Source organism: Tinamus guttatus, unplaced genomic scaffold (assembly GCF_059628265.1).
Source record: "Tinamus guttatus ecotype Peru unplaced genomic scaffold, ASM5962826v1 Tinamus_guttatus_pri_ptg000086l, whole genome shotgun sequence".
In the NCBI taxonomy this organism is placed as follows: domain Eukaryota; kingdom Metazoa; phylum Chordata; class Aves; order Tinamiformes; family Tinamidae; genus Tinamus; species Tinamus guttatus.
In genome coordinates this window covers 3,084,822-3,101,145 of record NW_028288620.1, presented here as the reverse complement: position 1 = coordinate 3,101,145, position 16,324 = coordinate 3,084,822, and the positions used below count along the sequence as shown (strand labels likewise).

At 37.0% G+C, this 16,324-nt stretch overlaps 1 protein-coding gene across 2 annotated transcripts; it reads right to left on the bottom strand.

Moving 5' to 3' along the window:
• Positions 1-1,717: 1,717 nt before the first annotated feature.
• On the bottom strand, positions 1,718-14,957 carry LACTB2 (lactamase beta 2). 2 transcript variants are annotated; one of them, XM_088520314.1, is made up of 7 exons: positions 14,820-14,957; positions 13,374-13,537; positions 11,941-12,067; positions 9,697-9,875; positions 5,810-5,958; positions 4,394-4,475; positions 1,718-1,821 (listed from the first exon to the last, which is right to left on the bottom strand). In XM_088520314.1, exons 1-7 carry the CDS (start codon positions 14,939-14,941, stop codon positions 1,781-1,783), a joined length of 864 nt encoding a protein of 287 aa, XP_088376440.1. In that variant the 5' UTR covers positions 14,942-14,957; the 3' UTR covers positions 1,718-1,780. The 2 variants fall into 2 exon arrangements, with proteins under 2 accessions (XP_088376440.1, XP_088376441.1); XM_088520315.1 differs by having other exon boundaries at positions 1,718-1,818.
• Between the last annotated feature and the right edge of the window lie 1,367 nt (positions 14,958-16,324).

Below are 16,324 nucleotides of genomic sequence, written 5' to 3'. Positions count from 1 at the left end.
AACAGAAGAAAATGGTGCAGTGACATTTTGCCTGCCAGTAGTTTCCTTGCCTAGCTCAGGCAGTTAATGAAACATCACCATTTTGTAACAGACCCCTGGTGTCAGAGCTCTGTCTAGCGTTTCAGATTCTCGTGCTTCCCCTCCCCTTGCAGGAAACTCCAATTCACTGATCTTGCTTTTATTTTTTTTTCCTGAAGCAAAAAGTTGTAATTCAGAAGATACAAGTTTTTCAAAAGAAGAGGGGTGATGAAGTAACTTCCATTTTTAGCAAGAATAAGCCTGAATTAATAAAATACCCGCAGGAAAAAAAAAAATTAAGTCCATATGAAAGATTCTGAGTAATAATACAGCGAGAAACATTCCAAAGGAGTTGAAAAAAACAAGGTCTGGGTGAGGAAAAAAAAAAAAAAAAGTGGTTGAACCAGAAGATCTCATGTAAACAGATGACATAAGAGTATGAAAACCTTAAGATGAGCCAGAAATGGCAACGTGCAAAAAGTGAAGTATGAGCAAGAGTTATGATATGGCTTCAAACCGGCCCAAAGAAGTTTGCAAAAATGCATCATTTTATGGAGCAGGAAGTTAACATTTCCCTATTTATAGGCACGGTAGAAACCGCAGATAAATGTTATCAATTTTGGATCTTTGTTCCTGAGCATATTTTTATATCAGATTTATCTCAGCTGATCCAAACAAATGCTATTAACAATACAATAAAACAATTAAATCATATCTATTAAAAATACCCTTATGTTTCACAAATGAAGGTAGAGGTTTGAACATTAAACGGATGTCAACATTTTTTAAGGATATATAGGTCTTTGGTACTTTTTTTTTTTTTTTTTTTTTAAAAAGCTTGTGCCAGCGTTAAAAGAAATGCATAAATCACAGATGCCATGTTCTTTATATAAACTAATGAAAATATTTATGAATTATTCTGAAAGTTAAGTGACACAGAAAACTAAATGTAAAGTTCAACTTCATTTAAAACTCCCTATTTTAAACATACAACACACAATCCTTCAATAAAAACAATCTTTAATTACAATCTTTGTGGTGCAAATATGTTTAATAGAAATGTGCTAGCAAAATAAGTAGTTTGTTAAAGTGACATGTAGATAACATACAATACATATCAATCTATATACTGCTTTTATTGCACTCTGTAGAATCTCAGAAAATAATTTAAAATTTTTGACATTAAATTGATAAATCCTTAGAATTAGTTCCATAGAAATAGTGTTTCCATAAGAAAATGTGAAAATCTGGAGTTACTTTTAACTTTTGTTCAAACCCAGTTCTTGTACTGATTAAACAGCAAAGAGGTATACAGGCAGCTAGATTAAAAATAAAAGGAATATAAAAACAGTATTTGCACTTTTTAACAAAATTACTTGATGTTTAGAATTCACAGATAAAGCAAATCAAATAGAATATATTTTAAGCCTATTTTTCACTCTCGATTTTTCATCACCAACTTACTAACTTTATAATAATACAGGCTTTGTTCTTCATCTTCTTCCTCTGATGATAAAGCTAATATTTTAAAACAGAAGTAACATGCAGCTTTATATTAATTTCATTTTATTAAATTAGTATCTGTCATTTTTAAAATTCCAATACAGTAGAACGTAAAAAAATAGTTAACTGTAACATTACCTTGAAATTGTGTAAGCACTTTTTTAAATGAAAGAGGAATTAGTTTTAATTTTACATATTATCTGAGCTTTTTCAGGTTAACTGTGCAGATTGAGAAAATCCTTGAGTAATCTTGTATAATTTACAAATTGTTCCTCCATTTGAAGTTGGCATCATGTACTGCTAAGCAAAAAAAAACACAAATTAATTACAAACTAATACACAGATGCTATATATAAACATTAGACTTATCTGAAATATGTGTATGTGTACACAAGTACACACATAACACTTGTTCAAAGATCACTACCTGTTGTAGTATGTTCCTTCAGGACAGCGTTCAGTGTTAATGGAAACCTATTTACAAAAACTGTCTTATAACATTTTAGAGATATAAAACATTATTAAAGGTTTGAATTGCCCTACAGTTATTCAGAGGACAGAACATTAATATTTCTAGATATTGAGAAATTTGTGGCAGCAGAGCATGTGCTACATTTCTGAAGTTTTTGTAGTTCAGAGAACAAAAAATTGTTCTATTAAATTAAGAACATGATCACTGGTATCAAGCAGATAAAAAAATTGATCACAGCACCTGTGTTTTTAAAAAATGTAAAGATTAAGTAGGATATATGTATCAATAAAGATAGTATCACTCCTAACTGAAGTTAGGAAAGTTATGTGAAAACATGAACGGCGGCCCCTAGAATGAAGTGGTGAATTAGCAACAACAGCAGCCAGCATATGGCCCTGTCTTGCATGGAGTTCATATCCACAGTAGCAGAATTTGCCGGTTTTATTTATTAATTACTGATACTGACGACATGTCTTTTCTGGAAAAATATTTTGTGAAAATTAAGTGAAAATTAAGTCTTAGGACTGCAACTCAAGTCCCCCATAACTAAAACAGAACCTGAAAGCCAAATCAAAGCCAAATGAAAAGAATAATGTATATGAGTATTTGTATGCTAAATATCTAGAATCAGTGTAATTAATTTCCCTTAACAGATGTCCTTGATTTAACCTGAAAAACTGACAAAGGTCATGTCCAATTAAGCGTGTTTATAACAGATCTAGGTTCTAGTTTGTATACAAAGATTTAGCAGATGTTTCAACACTAGACAGCTCAACACATAACAAAAAACAAATGTTCTTCACAGATTGCTCTTTTTCTACGCAAGCACAAACACTAAGAAAAAAAAATTAAAGTCACTTCTTGTGATTCTTGGAAAGTAGGAATAGACAGGTAAGGGCCTTCAACTGGAGTAAAAGAGTTGCAAGAATTAATCTGATTAAAATACCCCCTAGTTACTAAAACTTTTCATCCATGTCAAGCATTTGCTACTCTGTGAAGCACCCAGATACCTCACTGAAGATATGTATCTGCTGTCTCCTTAAAAGTCAAAGGTGATCTCTGAGGAAAACAGAGCTATTTATGTCCAGCAAGCATGAAAAATGTTTTGATAAAAACTAGCTTAATAGATGACTGCTTGAAAGTCACAAGGTCCCTCAATCCAATAAATTAATTTCAGGATATTTAAGATTCATACACAGAGTCTTTCTGTAAGGAAGGTTGCAAGTCCTCCTTAAAAGAGAAAGTTAATTTATCCACTACTACATCTACACACAAAATACTGTTATTACAGCTACTTTAGGAGCTATTCTTGACGTGAAAGGGAAAGAGCAAGTTTAGTCAACAGCATCTGATGGCCCAAAGGAATTGTGCATAGCCAAGCTGAAGAAATACTTAGGACTAAAGTTCAAACACGTACGTTAATATTGAAACATTGGGATCATACTTAAAAGCTGGTGCACGAAGCCAAGGGACCATTTAAATAAGTTCCCATGGCATTCAGCACAAAGCATGTGTGGAGACCTCATTTTCTGAACCTCAGCAATAAATGTATTGGAGTGATGCTAGTTATTTTCTTAAAATAAAAATCAAGTCTTCATTATTACAAAAATCAAGTCTTACATGTTCAAACAGTATCAAACCTAAATAGCTGATTTATGATTAAAACAAACAGAGGATCCAAGTTGGAAAAATACAGTAACGTCATTAAGCTAGTAAATGCTGGAAAAAACATTTTTACACATTCATGTGATTATCCACTAGTGTATAGGCAGGCCAGGGTATGCTTATTTAATCTACAGAAAGAAATAAAACCTTAGCCTCTGGCTGAGGAATGTTTCCAATTGCTCATGCTATTACAGAAATAGAATTAAATACAAAACCAGTCAACTAAATATAGTCACACTACTTAAATACTGTGACTTGTACTGAAATTATAAGAGGAACACTGCATGAGATCTCCCTCTCTAGACACAAACACACAGCAATACATATGTGGAGAAGACAGAAGCATGAAATGAAATTCCACAAATACTATGTACATGTATACTTAGGTATGCATTTCAGAAAGTATTAAAAAACATAAATGCTGATATTAGGAATATATTCAAGAGCATGTTTTAAATCAAAGTTTCAAAGTAATGGTAGGCATTGCAGTAATTTGTGCTCTTATAAACGCTTAATAAAATATTTTCTAGAATTTTAGATATACTCTATAACTATGGATTTTTTAAGCCTAATTCTACTTTCATTTGTCTGAATGATACCTACAAGAACCGTGTCACAAATTAATTACTGTTTTCTTCCAGGAAACAATATATTGTTATACATTGCACTCAAACATTTTACAAAACAATACACAGAAAAAAATCAAAACAAGCCTCCCCCCCAGCCCCAACTTACACACTTTTCCTTCTTTTTCCAACTTCTTTAGATGGACTACGAGATTCTTTTCTGCTGCTTTCAGTAAATTCTCAGGTATGTCCTAGTGGAAACAAATATACGTCTTATATTTGTTTAAATGTCTCCAAATTCTTGTGATACAGAATGCATGACTTAACACACCAATTTAGAAGAGAACCTGTATTCAACACACAGTTAAACAGTAAGGAAAAATACCTTAAATGAGTAAATCTGACTTTACACCAGCTAAACTCATAGCCTAATAACACCCTTTTGTTTACTGTGCTTATTTTTTTTGCCTATGCAAACTTTGGCCAACACTAAGGCTGCTCTTCTGAACTTGGTCTGTATTGAGCTGTCCATGTAGCTAGGTGTTTTTTTTTCCCCCACACATCTTAATGACCAATTCAAAACTGCATTTCTCCATGCATACCTGTTATTTCTATTCCACCATAATATTTGCAGGGGGTTAAATAAATTTAAGAATTATTATCTATTAATAAACAACTAAAAAAGAAAAAAATGCTTCAAGAGAAATTTATAGTAAAATGTTCCCACACAAGCGATAGTATTTCTCAAAATTCTCTTCTGGGAATTGGAAAGAACTATCTTCCTAAAAGCAATGCCTTTTTCTAAATAATAATAATTAAAAAATCAGAAATAATGCATAGGTCTGTCAGAAAAAGTTACCGAAAATGGCTTAATTGTGAATCTTTTAAAGAATCTTTAAAGAGAATACCATCACACTTTTTAGCATTAAATTTTTACAGAGAAATCAGCACAGAGAAAAATCTTATCAAATATTGACAGGAGAAGTTGTTGCGCTTTTGTAGTAAATGTACATATGAAAATTTGATTTTTCTAATGTGTACAAATTAGAGAGGTTGTGTGAAGATGGATGATACAGCAAAAAAGTATTCTTACATACAGGAACTACCCAACCTCTGAATGCAATATCCAGCTCATGTCAAACCACAAGGCACCTGCACCCTTTTGCGGGCTGATGAATCTGGATCTAGATGTTCTAGCTGGTCCTTCTAAGTGACTTCAGATACCCTCTGACATACTACTTTTTTTGTTAAAATACAGAATGAAAGAAAAGCAGTCATCTCATATTTTCCACTCTGTCTGAAACACTACAACCTAATTTTTGTTTGGTCCTTGAAAATGAAGCTTTGCACCATTTAGTTAGTGAAGCGAGAAGTTAGAAAAAATCATTTGAGCTCCAACCCAATGAAGTGCTTAGGCAATACTATTTAAATGCAGAATCACGTGTCTTGAACACGCAGAAATGCTTTTTTAAAAAGCCATCGTGGTCAACATTGAAGCCTTCACTCAAATACCTAGGCTGTTACATACAGTTTTGTGACTATAGCTTCATTTTTAAGTTGTATCCAAAAACTTAACAGGAATCACCTGGTATACTATCTTCACAAGCTCCGAGGATGTATATGATTTTCCAGCATTCTTCTGCAAAACGCTTAAAATTTGCTGTTCACGTGCATTTCGGTGAGTAATGTATCCTTGGATCCTAGCGTTTGCATCACGTACCACTGGTCCATGACCTAAATTGAAAGCCATACACAGACTATATTATTTAAAAGCAGAGTTAAGTATGCTATGAGATAACTGACTCTTTCTGATGTTAGCTCTGGTTGGCGTACAGGTCTTATGGAAGGAGCAGTATCTGTGTGCATACCAGCTTGACAAGAGTATGCTTGATATTACATCATATATATTACATCATACGTTTTTAAAATATAAATAGGCCAAAAATAATTTAGAATGTCACCATAATAGTCAGCAACTGGTAAGGATGAAAATGGAAAGGGAGAGAAAGAAAACAGATCTAAGAAGTCTGAATAGGAAAGTAATGCTTCTGATGGAATAAAGAAAGGAAGCAAAGACTACTTTAATCTGCTTTTAAATAAAAAAGGATAAAAAGAGTTCATTATTTTAAACATTACTTTAAGCCTTTAAAGGGCTTGAAAGATTAATTTCAGATTATTTTATTACCTCTGTCTGTCTCACCCTGGGATATTGATACCGATGATTTAAATTGATACTGGACCGTGTACAGTCATGGCTGAGGCAAAGACTTGTGTTCTAGGCTACTGTCCCTGTTGTGGGAGTAAATAACTATCACAGAGAGATAAGTAACGTGTTTCATTGGGGGAATTAAATCTTTCAGGTCTTGCTCATACTACTCCCCATGTACGTATTTTCATTTGCATCCTTAACAATATAAATAGAAGAGAAAATAGTGAACCAAACTTGACACACAGTAGCAGGAATAAACAATATAGAAGAAAGGTTTTACATGGGTCATTTTAGGTCTGCCTGAATTTAGTTTAATAAACAAAACACACTCACTCCCCGCTTTCCCCCCCACCAGATTTATCAAGCCACATCAGTAATGCTACTTACTGAAAGGTCTTTGACTCTAATTGGAAAAAGGTTTGGTTGCTATTCCTATTGATAAAGAATTGAGCTTTGTGGAAAGTTAAATACTGCCCCACCTCCCCATGGTCACATTTTCTACTTGTAATTTTGGGTTGTTAACTAAGTGGATTTTAAGACTTTCTAGCTTAAAGCTTATCTTGCCTGAGGATAGCCGGCAAGAACAACTTGCTGACTATCATCAGGCAGAGGATAGAGGATATAGAAGAACAACTACTTCAAGCTTTGAATATTTGTGAAATAAATAGTGTCCAAAGAAACTTTGACAATTGTCAAAACCGTCGATACATATCTCAAATTATATACTGACTTCAGGTGACCTAGAAATTCAAATATACATATTTAGGCTTATCTTATACAATACAGTGTTATGAATAAATGATAAGCAGTATGTCTAAACTATGCACATGATTAATAATAATTTGATTTAATAATTTAAAATACATATTAACATCAAAAATATTTAATCTGAAGCTCTATTTCTTTGCATAATAATTTAATGATATAACTCTAGCTGTGTTTATAAAAACACAGCTTAAATTTCTAAAAATAGTATTAGCGTATGCAGAGCAGAAACTATAATGGTAACTGTCCGTTCTTTTACATTCTCTGGTGACAGAAGTCAGAAGAGAGCATTCAAATTAACATCTACAGAAACTAGTTCCTGCAATTTTGGATTTTTTAATTTACTAAGGTGTACTACAAATGTAATCCCAATATCTAGAATGGAACTCCCAGTTTGCAAGGTTAAAGGAATTCCAAATCCACTCTACCCCTGTGGCCAAGTTTTAAAACAATGCCAAAAAGCTGGGAGCCACATCTAGATGTGGATCTGCATCATTCATCATTTCTCATGATTTTTTTCAAGATATGAAATACAACTATCTTTCCAATAATGATTTAGACTTTTGGTCAGACAGCTTCATATTATTTGTGGTCTCTGTATGGCCCAGATAATCACAACCAGTATTTATTCTCATCACACCCTGTAATACCAATTCTCTTACTCTACAGGTGTGCAATTAAAGCAAAAATAAATAAATAAATAAAACTCAAAAATAATTGGATCAAAGTCTTGCATAGACCTCACTGTTTTTTTCTACTTTATCAAGTAACAGTGTATATTATAGGATTTGGAGCCCTCTGCTGGCTAAAACACATTTTTTTCTATTCCCAAGGATTCTTAATCAAGTATTAGCTGCACATGGGCTGAAGTGCCTGTTCTAGGTGCAAAATCCCTTCCATATTAAATAAATAAATAAATAAATAATGAAAAACAACAGAAAAACAGACAAATAGGAAGGAGCATTGGCTAAATTTAGCTACTTACACTTAGCAAGCAGTCAAGTTAAAATTCATCATGCTCCCCTAGCATAAGTGCTAAAGCACAGGCAGGGAAGAGAGAAGCAGTACTAGAATTCTGGAAACTTGTATGGAAACCTTATACTAAGGTCAGTGAACCCAGGTTACACAGGATGCACAGGTAAAACAAAGCACCCTCTGTTCTTACCTCTTAGTTCCCATTTTACTATAATAGCTACCAATACTATAAATAATTATTTTGACTGAGCAATAGTGATAACATTAATTAGTTCTAAACCAGCTCAATGCATCGCTACTCATCACTGAAATCACAGACTATCCTATTGCCTTCCTAACTGCACATGCAGCATGAACATATTTACAGCAGCGGAGTAAACAGTTACAGATAAGTGGGACAAACATTCAGCCTTAGTGAGTGTGTAATCTAGATAAATAATAATTAAGGGAGACCTAAATACAGTAAATGAAACTATTGAACAGAGTAGAATTTAGCATATAGGTTTTTAGGATGGCAGAAATTTAATTAGAGAAACAAATTTTGTTTTGTAGGTATTTAAGAAAGAAAAAGAACATTTGATTCAGCAGTAGATTTAAGAGCCTAAAATATTCTTAATTTTACCAGTAGTTAGTGATCATGAATGAGTCACTATTTCTATGTTCCCCACACACAAAATACATATAATGACACTTTCCTTTAAGATCTATGCATAAAAATGCTATTTAAGAGCACTTACTTCAGAAGAAGCATATTTTAAGAACAAAGACAAAAAGGATTTGGGTATGTAGGCTAAACAGAGAGGGATGACGGAAGAAAATAAGAAGGTAGATGCAGTCACTCAAAATGGTTAGTGTGAAAAAAATGAAATAGGAAGGTGAGGAAGAGTCCTGAAAAATAGTTCTGAAAAAGAAAACAAGGAGCTTAAATCTTCATTACACAGTAAATTCTCAAAAACCAATCTTCACAAACATACACATGGCTTATATGAAAATTAGATGCATTCTGAAGATTTGGTGAAGATAGAGGGGAAAGAAGAAGAAAAGTCGCTGAATGAGTCAGCAAATTATTAGAATGGCACATTTGATCTCTTAGCTCTTGCTCAAATTCAAGCTAAGTCATTAACTACGATAAACTGCAAACTCATCTTGGAAGGCTGCAGAACTATATGATGGTATCTGTGATGTAAAGGACACGAGTCTCTCTCCAAAAACTTTACTATGTTACCCAACAGACAGTGTACCCAGATGCAAAGGACCAAAAGGGGATGGACAGAGTAATATAAGGAAAACAAACTTGCTCCGTGCTTTCTACAACAGTCTCTATCAATGAGAGAGGTTTTATGGTCCTGCAGCCTCTGTGCCATAAAGTTAACAACTTTACATTGGACACATATTAAGTAATAAACTTGAATTGTTATATTAGCAATAATGCTTGAGAACTCTTATTGTAATCAAATCCTTAGAGGAGATAATTAAAAATTATATAGTGCATTTAATCACACAAATAAAATAAAATTACTAACCTGGATAAATTAAGTCTGGTTTCATTTGTAATAACCTTTGCAAAGTTTTCATGTACTCAAAAAGGTCTTCAATTATTGTTGTTCCTTCTCCTAAAATACAGTCACCAGAAAATAAAGCATTTTCTTCTTCTAGATGTAAAGACATATGATCATCAGTGTGCCCGGGCGTATATAAAACCCTGTTTAAAGACACAAAAATGAAAAACAACAACAACAACAACAAAAAACAAACATACATTTTTCATATAGGAGTCATTTATGCATAATTTTCAAAAGGTAGAAACAAATAATAATATATCCTTACATTTATAATAGAGTACACAAAAATTAGCAAAGCACTGAAGAACTTAAAATGTCAATGCCATTTTGCCTAACACCAGTCCATTTTCCAATGCCATGTAGAGAACCACAGAGATCACTGTCATACTTTTATTTTCACAGCACATCCTAATAACATCTGTATATTCTTCAAGAGACTATTAAGAAAGCTGGCTAGCCAGGTAGAATTGTGGCACAGAGGGCTTTACTCTGAAGCTTTAGAAAGGAAAATCGACACATTATTTGCAGATTGGAAAATATTAAGTTATTGACATATGTATGCACTTAACAGAACAGAATAAAGATGATATTGCTGATCCTTTTAGAAACTTGCTATATACTTCTGTACCCAAACCAGAAGAAATTCTCTTTCCTGAATTTTGCTTTTGTCCAAAAACCCCATGACACAGTGGAACACAGCTGTCAGATACAATACAGAATGATGATCTTTTAGCTGTTCTATATGCAGGTCACTAAATATCTTAAAGGTAAGATTTAGGAGCACGCAGCTTGAGTGAATCCGAATGCATCAGAGTGCAGCAAAGGGGGAAGGACAGTCAGCATGTACGAAGTAACTCGAGCTACTGGAAAGCTGCACTGCAGTGTCCTTTCACTGACATTTCTGAAAGGCAGAAGGCTTCAAACTGAGACTGGTTCCAATCGAAATGATGTAACTCAGAGCAGCATCACGGCTGCAATTCACCAAAACCTTCTTGTTCCCTGCAGAAGGGAAGAGCAGGAGGCTGAGGAGCTGCTGCCAAATGTGGTGCACAGGCCAACTGCAAACAGTTCCCAGGCAAGCAGCACCTCGTGCGAGGGCTCCAGAGCAGCAGGAAGCCCGAGAGCCCTTGCCTGCAGGGACACCGTAAATCAGGCTGACAGTGTCCTGCTTTTCTGAGAGTGATGTATTCCAGCTCCTGATGAAAATCGATCAGGAAGCTTCATGACCAGCACGGAACAAAACTACAGCCTGGCACACCTCCTTGAAAACTTGAAGGTAGCTGACTAAAAATGTAATGTGGATAATGTTATTGTTTTAGAATCAGTGGGGAATCTAAGAGTACCCTTAAAATACTGACTGAATCAAGCTATCTGTGCATTTAGTGAAACAAAATTTGGCTGTATAACCACAAAATATGCCACCTCTGTCTTGCTTGGCCGCTTATTTTGTCCGAACATGGCCCACTCACAACAGTGATATAGGTTCAATCTCCCCTGGATCTCGACATGTATTTTTTTAAAAAACATATAAAATAAAATGTTTTTTAACAATGATATCCTGTATAGGTTTTCTTCCAATCAGACAGCTACCACTGGGATATACTTCACATCTAATAGAGGAAAACAGCAAGATTAGTCCTAAGCAATGAGGAAAGCAGACAACTCCTGACTTTTGGATGAAAGAATTGTGCAAAGAGGATGGTCAACTTTTTTGGGGGGGGTGGAGTGGGGGGGTGGCTTCTGGTTTCAGATTTACTCATGCCAACAAGACAAGCATCAGGCCCTGGAAAAAAAAAGTCCTCTTAAATTCACACTTTGCAAGAACCTGACAGCCAAAATGATTAAAATTGAACAAAGTTATCTCCTTGGTATGTATTTTCATACTAAAGAGAAAGGCATGCTAAATTTTCCATATGGAGCATTTTAAATTCTCCATTAAAAATAATTACTCATGTAAAGCAATGATAATGTGTATAAAACTATTCCTGAAAAGAAAAATGAACAGGATTTTTCACGTATTCCTAACTTCTTTGCAGAGGAACAAAAACGATCAATAAATAAATCCTTCCTGCATCACAATAGGAAGTGCATCTGAGTGGGTGAGTACTGGCAGGATCAGATGCATGGATTGCCGATCCTTAAAAATTAAGATACACAGAAACAACAGAATTCTGAGGGGAAAAACCTGCAGAGACTGACATTTACCTGAGTGTGGCTCCCTCTGTCTGTAAGACATCTCCGTCTTTAAGATATGAATACTCATGTTCACCTTCTCCTATTACTTCTTCACGATGGGGGACACGGGGAAGTTTACTGATGCGATATTTGGTGTCTATTTAAAGAAAGCAGAAAAAGAACACAGAGGTTCACATTTTAAATATGCCACTAACAAAGCTGCTTCCACAGCAAGAGTACTTTTTGTAGAAGCACAATTAATCATTACTTTACATGAACGCAAATTTAAAAATAAGGAATTTTGTAGAGAAATTTTATATTTATAAAGCAACTTTTTTCTGAAGCCACAAACACTGAAGAGGGAGAAACCTCTGAATCTGAATACAACTTTCTTGTGTACCTGCATCAGTTTTGAAGATGGAAAAGCAAAAAAGGCAAATTTGTAGAGAAACTTCAATTCAAGATGTTTCTTCTTGACAAAACCTCAAAACGAAGTTTCTAAAGTAGCACAGAGATTTCTGAACTCAAGGCTGACATGATTCATAAAGGCACCATTCAGCACTTGCCTAGAACTGGATGGCTCCCTTTTGGACCTGGGCTTCCCTCAGAATCTGCAGTTCTGAACTGTGCACGTTCCTTCAGTATCTTGGCTGGAATAGCCAAGGATGCTACAGAGAACAACCTAGAAATCAGTTAACTGCATAACACTTGCAGGGCTTGATAGTCATCCTTAAGGACTGACAAGGTCAAAATCCTCACTGAAACCAATACTGTTTTCAGTAGTGTCCAGGCTTCCTTGGAGATAAGTACTGGCAGCATCACAAAAACTGATAAAGCTGCAGTGTGTGACAGAGTCTGACAAAGCAGCAACAGCATTATCCATGAGGCTTATTCTCTTCTCAGCTACTTAAGCTGAAATTCCACTTAAGATGTACCGATATAAAATACACCAGTACTAGAATTTACCTGCAAACTCTCCTGACCCCTTTCCCCTCATGACTTGTGGTTTGTAATTTATCAATAATTATCAAGAGTCGACTGAAAGGAATCTTAAAAATATGTTTCCTCTTCAGAAAGGAAGTTATTTAGTTCCTTACTGCTTTTATTTAATTGAAAACAAGAGTAAATTTGTTACTACTGTCCTTTTAGACAAGTATTAAGATCTTCTCATATCTCTTTCTTCATACTGTGCAAACTGCTGATGGCAAAGTAGGTTCTTGCTCATTCAAACAAGAAAAATTCCATATGAAATTACACTCAGGTATTAAACTCTAGTACTATAATACTCTGATCATTCGCTGATCTCATTCTACGCATTCAACACAATGGTATCATGAAATTACAAGCAGTTTATATGGAGATTCCAAAAGAATGATCCAGCTGTTTCATATTATCACCAGAGAGAGTTATTTCTTGTCAGAAGTCTAAGACATTTCCAGCAATATCTGAAATCCATGGCCTACCACTTGGGATGGTTTTGCAGATAGCAGGTATTCCACCACTATGATCAGGATGCCAGTGAGTCACTAAAATTTCTTGAATTGAGATGTTGAATTCTGCCAGTGCCTGCTTTAAACAGCCAATGTATTCAGGAACAGCTGGCTCCCCAGTGTCAATAAGGATCCTTCTACATATAGACCAAAAAGGAGAAAGGAAAAAAAAAAAAAACCACAACGGAATTTAAATTATTTACATGAGAATTAAAGCATGTTTAAACTCCACCCCCAAACACTGGACGTAGTGGGTGTTTGTTGCTATTATTTACTGCTATGTGAGATTTAATCATTAAACGAACGAAATGCCATATAAACAATAATTTTCACACATATTTAACATTCAGTCTATGCAAATTATTCCAGCAATAGATCAGTTCCATAATACACAGAGAACCTTCTTGACTCTAGTACTTTTTTAAATTAGAGGCAATATCACTCAAATATTTCATCACAGTTTAGCTGGGGACAACAACCCTGCTTTCACCCATCACAGGAAGACCCAAGTCACTGTGTCAGTGTTTTGCTACTTTGGACTAGTTTGATGTGACTCAAACCCAGGGACTTTGTACTGGATCAGCAGGCTATGGCAGATCTTTGGGTCACTCCACAAGGAATCACAGGCGGTCCAAGCAGGCACACTGCCCTGGGCTATTTTCTTCTATTTAACAGACTTATAAATTAGTAAGAGTACTCCTTAATAGAAAACTTGCTACACTTGAGATAAGATGTATCTTACATCTCTTTCCCTCTGTGATGTTCGCTCCTATGACAGCACAGTTAAAAAAGTGGCCTACACACAAATCCACAAATTTGCCATTTTGTCAAGTTGCAAACAATGTCATTTATCACCCTTTTGTAATTGATTATAGTTGTTAACGATCAATATATTCCCAAAACCATGCGGACAAAGCAAACCTCACAAATATTTAAAGTTTTTTTCTTCTTTTGATAATAGCAAACTTTCTTGATGAGGGACAACTAGATTTGCACCACATCCATCTCTTCCCTTTCCCCATTTAAAGCTTATTTATTATTATTATTATTATGGCTTTAGAAGTTAGAATAGCTTTCTTTGAGCCCTGCACACTAGACTCTGCAAGTAAGGACAAATGCAACAGAGTCCTCGGAAGGGAGGAAAAAAAAAAGAAAAAAAAAAAAAGGGAAAAAGAGGGGGAAAAAGGTGGGGAAAGAAAAGAAAAAGGAAGGAGGAAAGGCAGAGGAGCACCACAGCACAGGCCGGCTGAGGAGCCGCAGGACACGACACTTTCCCAGAGCCGCCTCAGGTGCCTGGCTCAGGAAAAACATAATTAATTAATAAAGCGATTTCTTTCCTCCTCGCTCCCGCTCAAGATGGCGGGGGAGAAGCCCGGCACGCCCGCGGTGCCGAGGAGGGTGCTGAGGAGGGGCCGTTACCTCGGCCCGGTGCCCACCAGGTAGGTGTTGGTGCCCTGCAGCGTCATGGGGCCCGGGTTGCAGCCCAGCACGCGCACCACGCGCGACGACAGCCGCTCCATGCGCGGCAGCAGCGACGCCATCTCCGCCCGCCCGCGCCGCCGCGCTCACCGCGCGCCCGCCCGCCCGCAAGGCGGAAGCAACGGCCGCCTCGCGCCGGCGCCTGCGCCCGCGCCCGCGCCCGCCCCGCGGCACCAACGGCTCCGCCCGGGACCGGGCGGGCGGCGCTACCGGGTTCTGCGCATGCCGCTACTTACGGCTCTAAGTCCTCGTTACACGGAGTGGCGATTCTTCCGTGCGAGCCTGAGCCGTTTCTAGGATGTACGTGGACTTTCCACGGCCTCACGACGGGGCACCCCCCCCCCCCCCCCCCGGTAGGACGCGAGAGGCGCTTCTTAGAGCTCTGTTGGGTGCGAGCGGCTCGGCAAGGAGTGGAGCTGAAAAGTAGAACTATGTGGCTTCCACAGAACTTAATAAAGCCTGGAAAATTAAAACCTGTGGTGTGATTCAACCCTGATGTGGGCGAGTAATGCCGATACCTGCCAGGGATGAGCTGTTCAAGACTTCAGTGTGCTAACGAGGTCATCTTTCCAGCCAGGACAAGCCAGCTGAACACGTGCTTCCCCTTTGCTCTTCCACTCCTGCCAGCCCAGGCTCCCACAGATCTGTGCCGCAGGTGTCAGCGTGCGCACGCACTGTTCAAGGTCCATCGCTGTCCTTCAGGGACAGAGAACAGCCGGTGCCTTCCAGCTGGCAGTGGGTCGGAGAGCAGGGCCGGCATCTGAGCCGCACGGGGACCCGCGGCTTTGCCTCTGTGCTGCTTGATCCCTGCTCGTTTAGCTGTGCGTGAGCACACGGAAAGCGCAAACCTTCCAGCTTCACAAGCACACGCACTGCCTTGCAGCCGCCCGTTCAGCCACACGGCTTGCCCTGTGCTGCGCAAGAGGCAGGCCTGCGTGACAGCAATACCAAAATCTGTTTCTGGGCATAGACTTTGAACAGCAGACATCAATTGTCAAGTATGAGAAAAAACACAGTCAAAAATTAAACTGTAGTACAGACATGGTCCGTCCCTACATTTAGGTCAAGTCAATTTATTTATCTGAACTGTTATTTCTGCCAAAACATTACATTTATTTCCAAACTTGTCAAAGCAGGAGCTACAGGTAAACAGAAAAAGGATATTTCAGGTCAAAGGAAATAAGCTTTTTGTTCAGATGTATGCTGCTAGAGTAAGCAGCTCGCAGTATTCCGGTATCTTTCTGTATCTTTCCATATTTTCTCCTGTCTACCTTTTTTTTTTTTTTTTTTTTTTTTTTCCCAAGAAACTGTGAGTAGGCTTGGTATTACTTAAAAAGGTGGTACCCTACCCTGTTATGCTGTTTTTTGTAATGCACATGTGGATGTACCAGCCTGTGTGGTGGTACATTCAACCCACTTTCAGTCCCTAGGCAAAATCTAGCTGT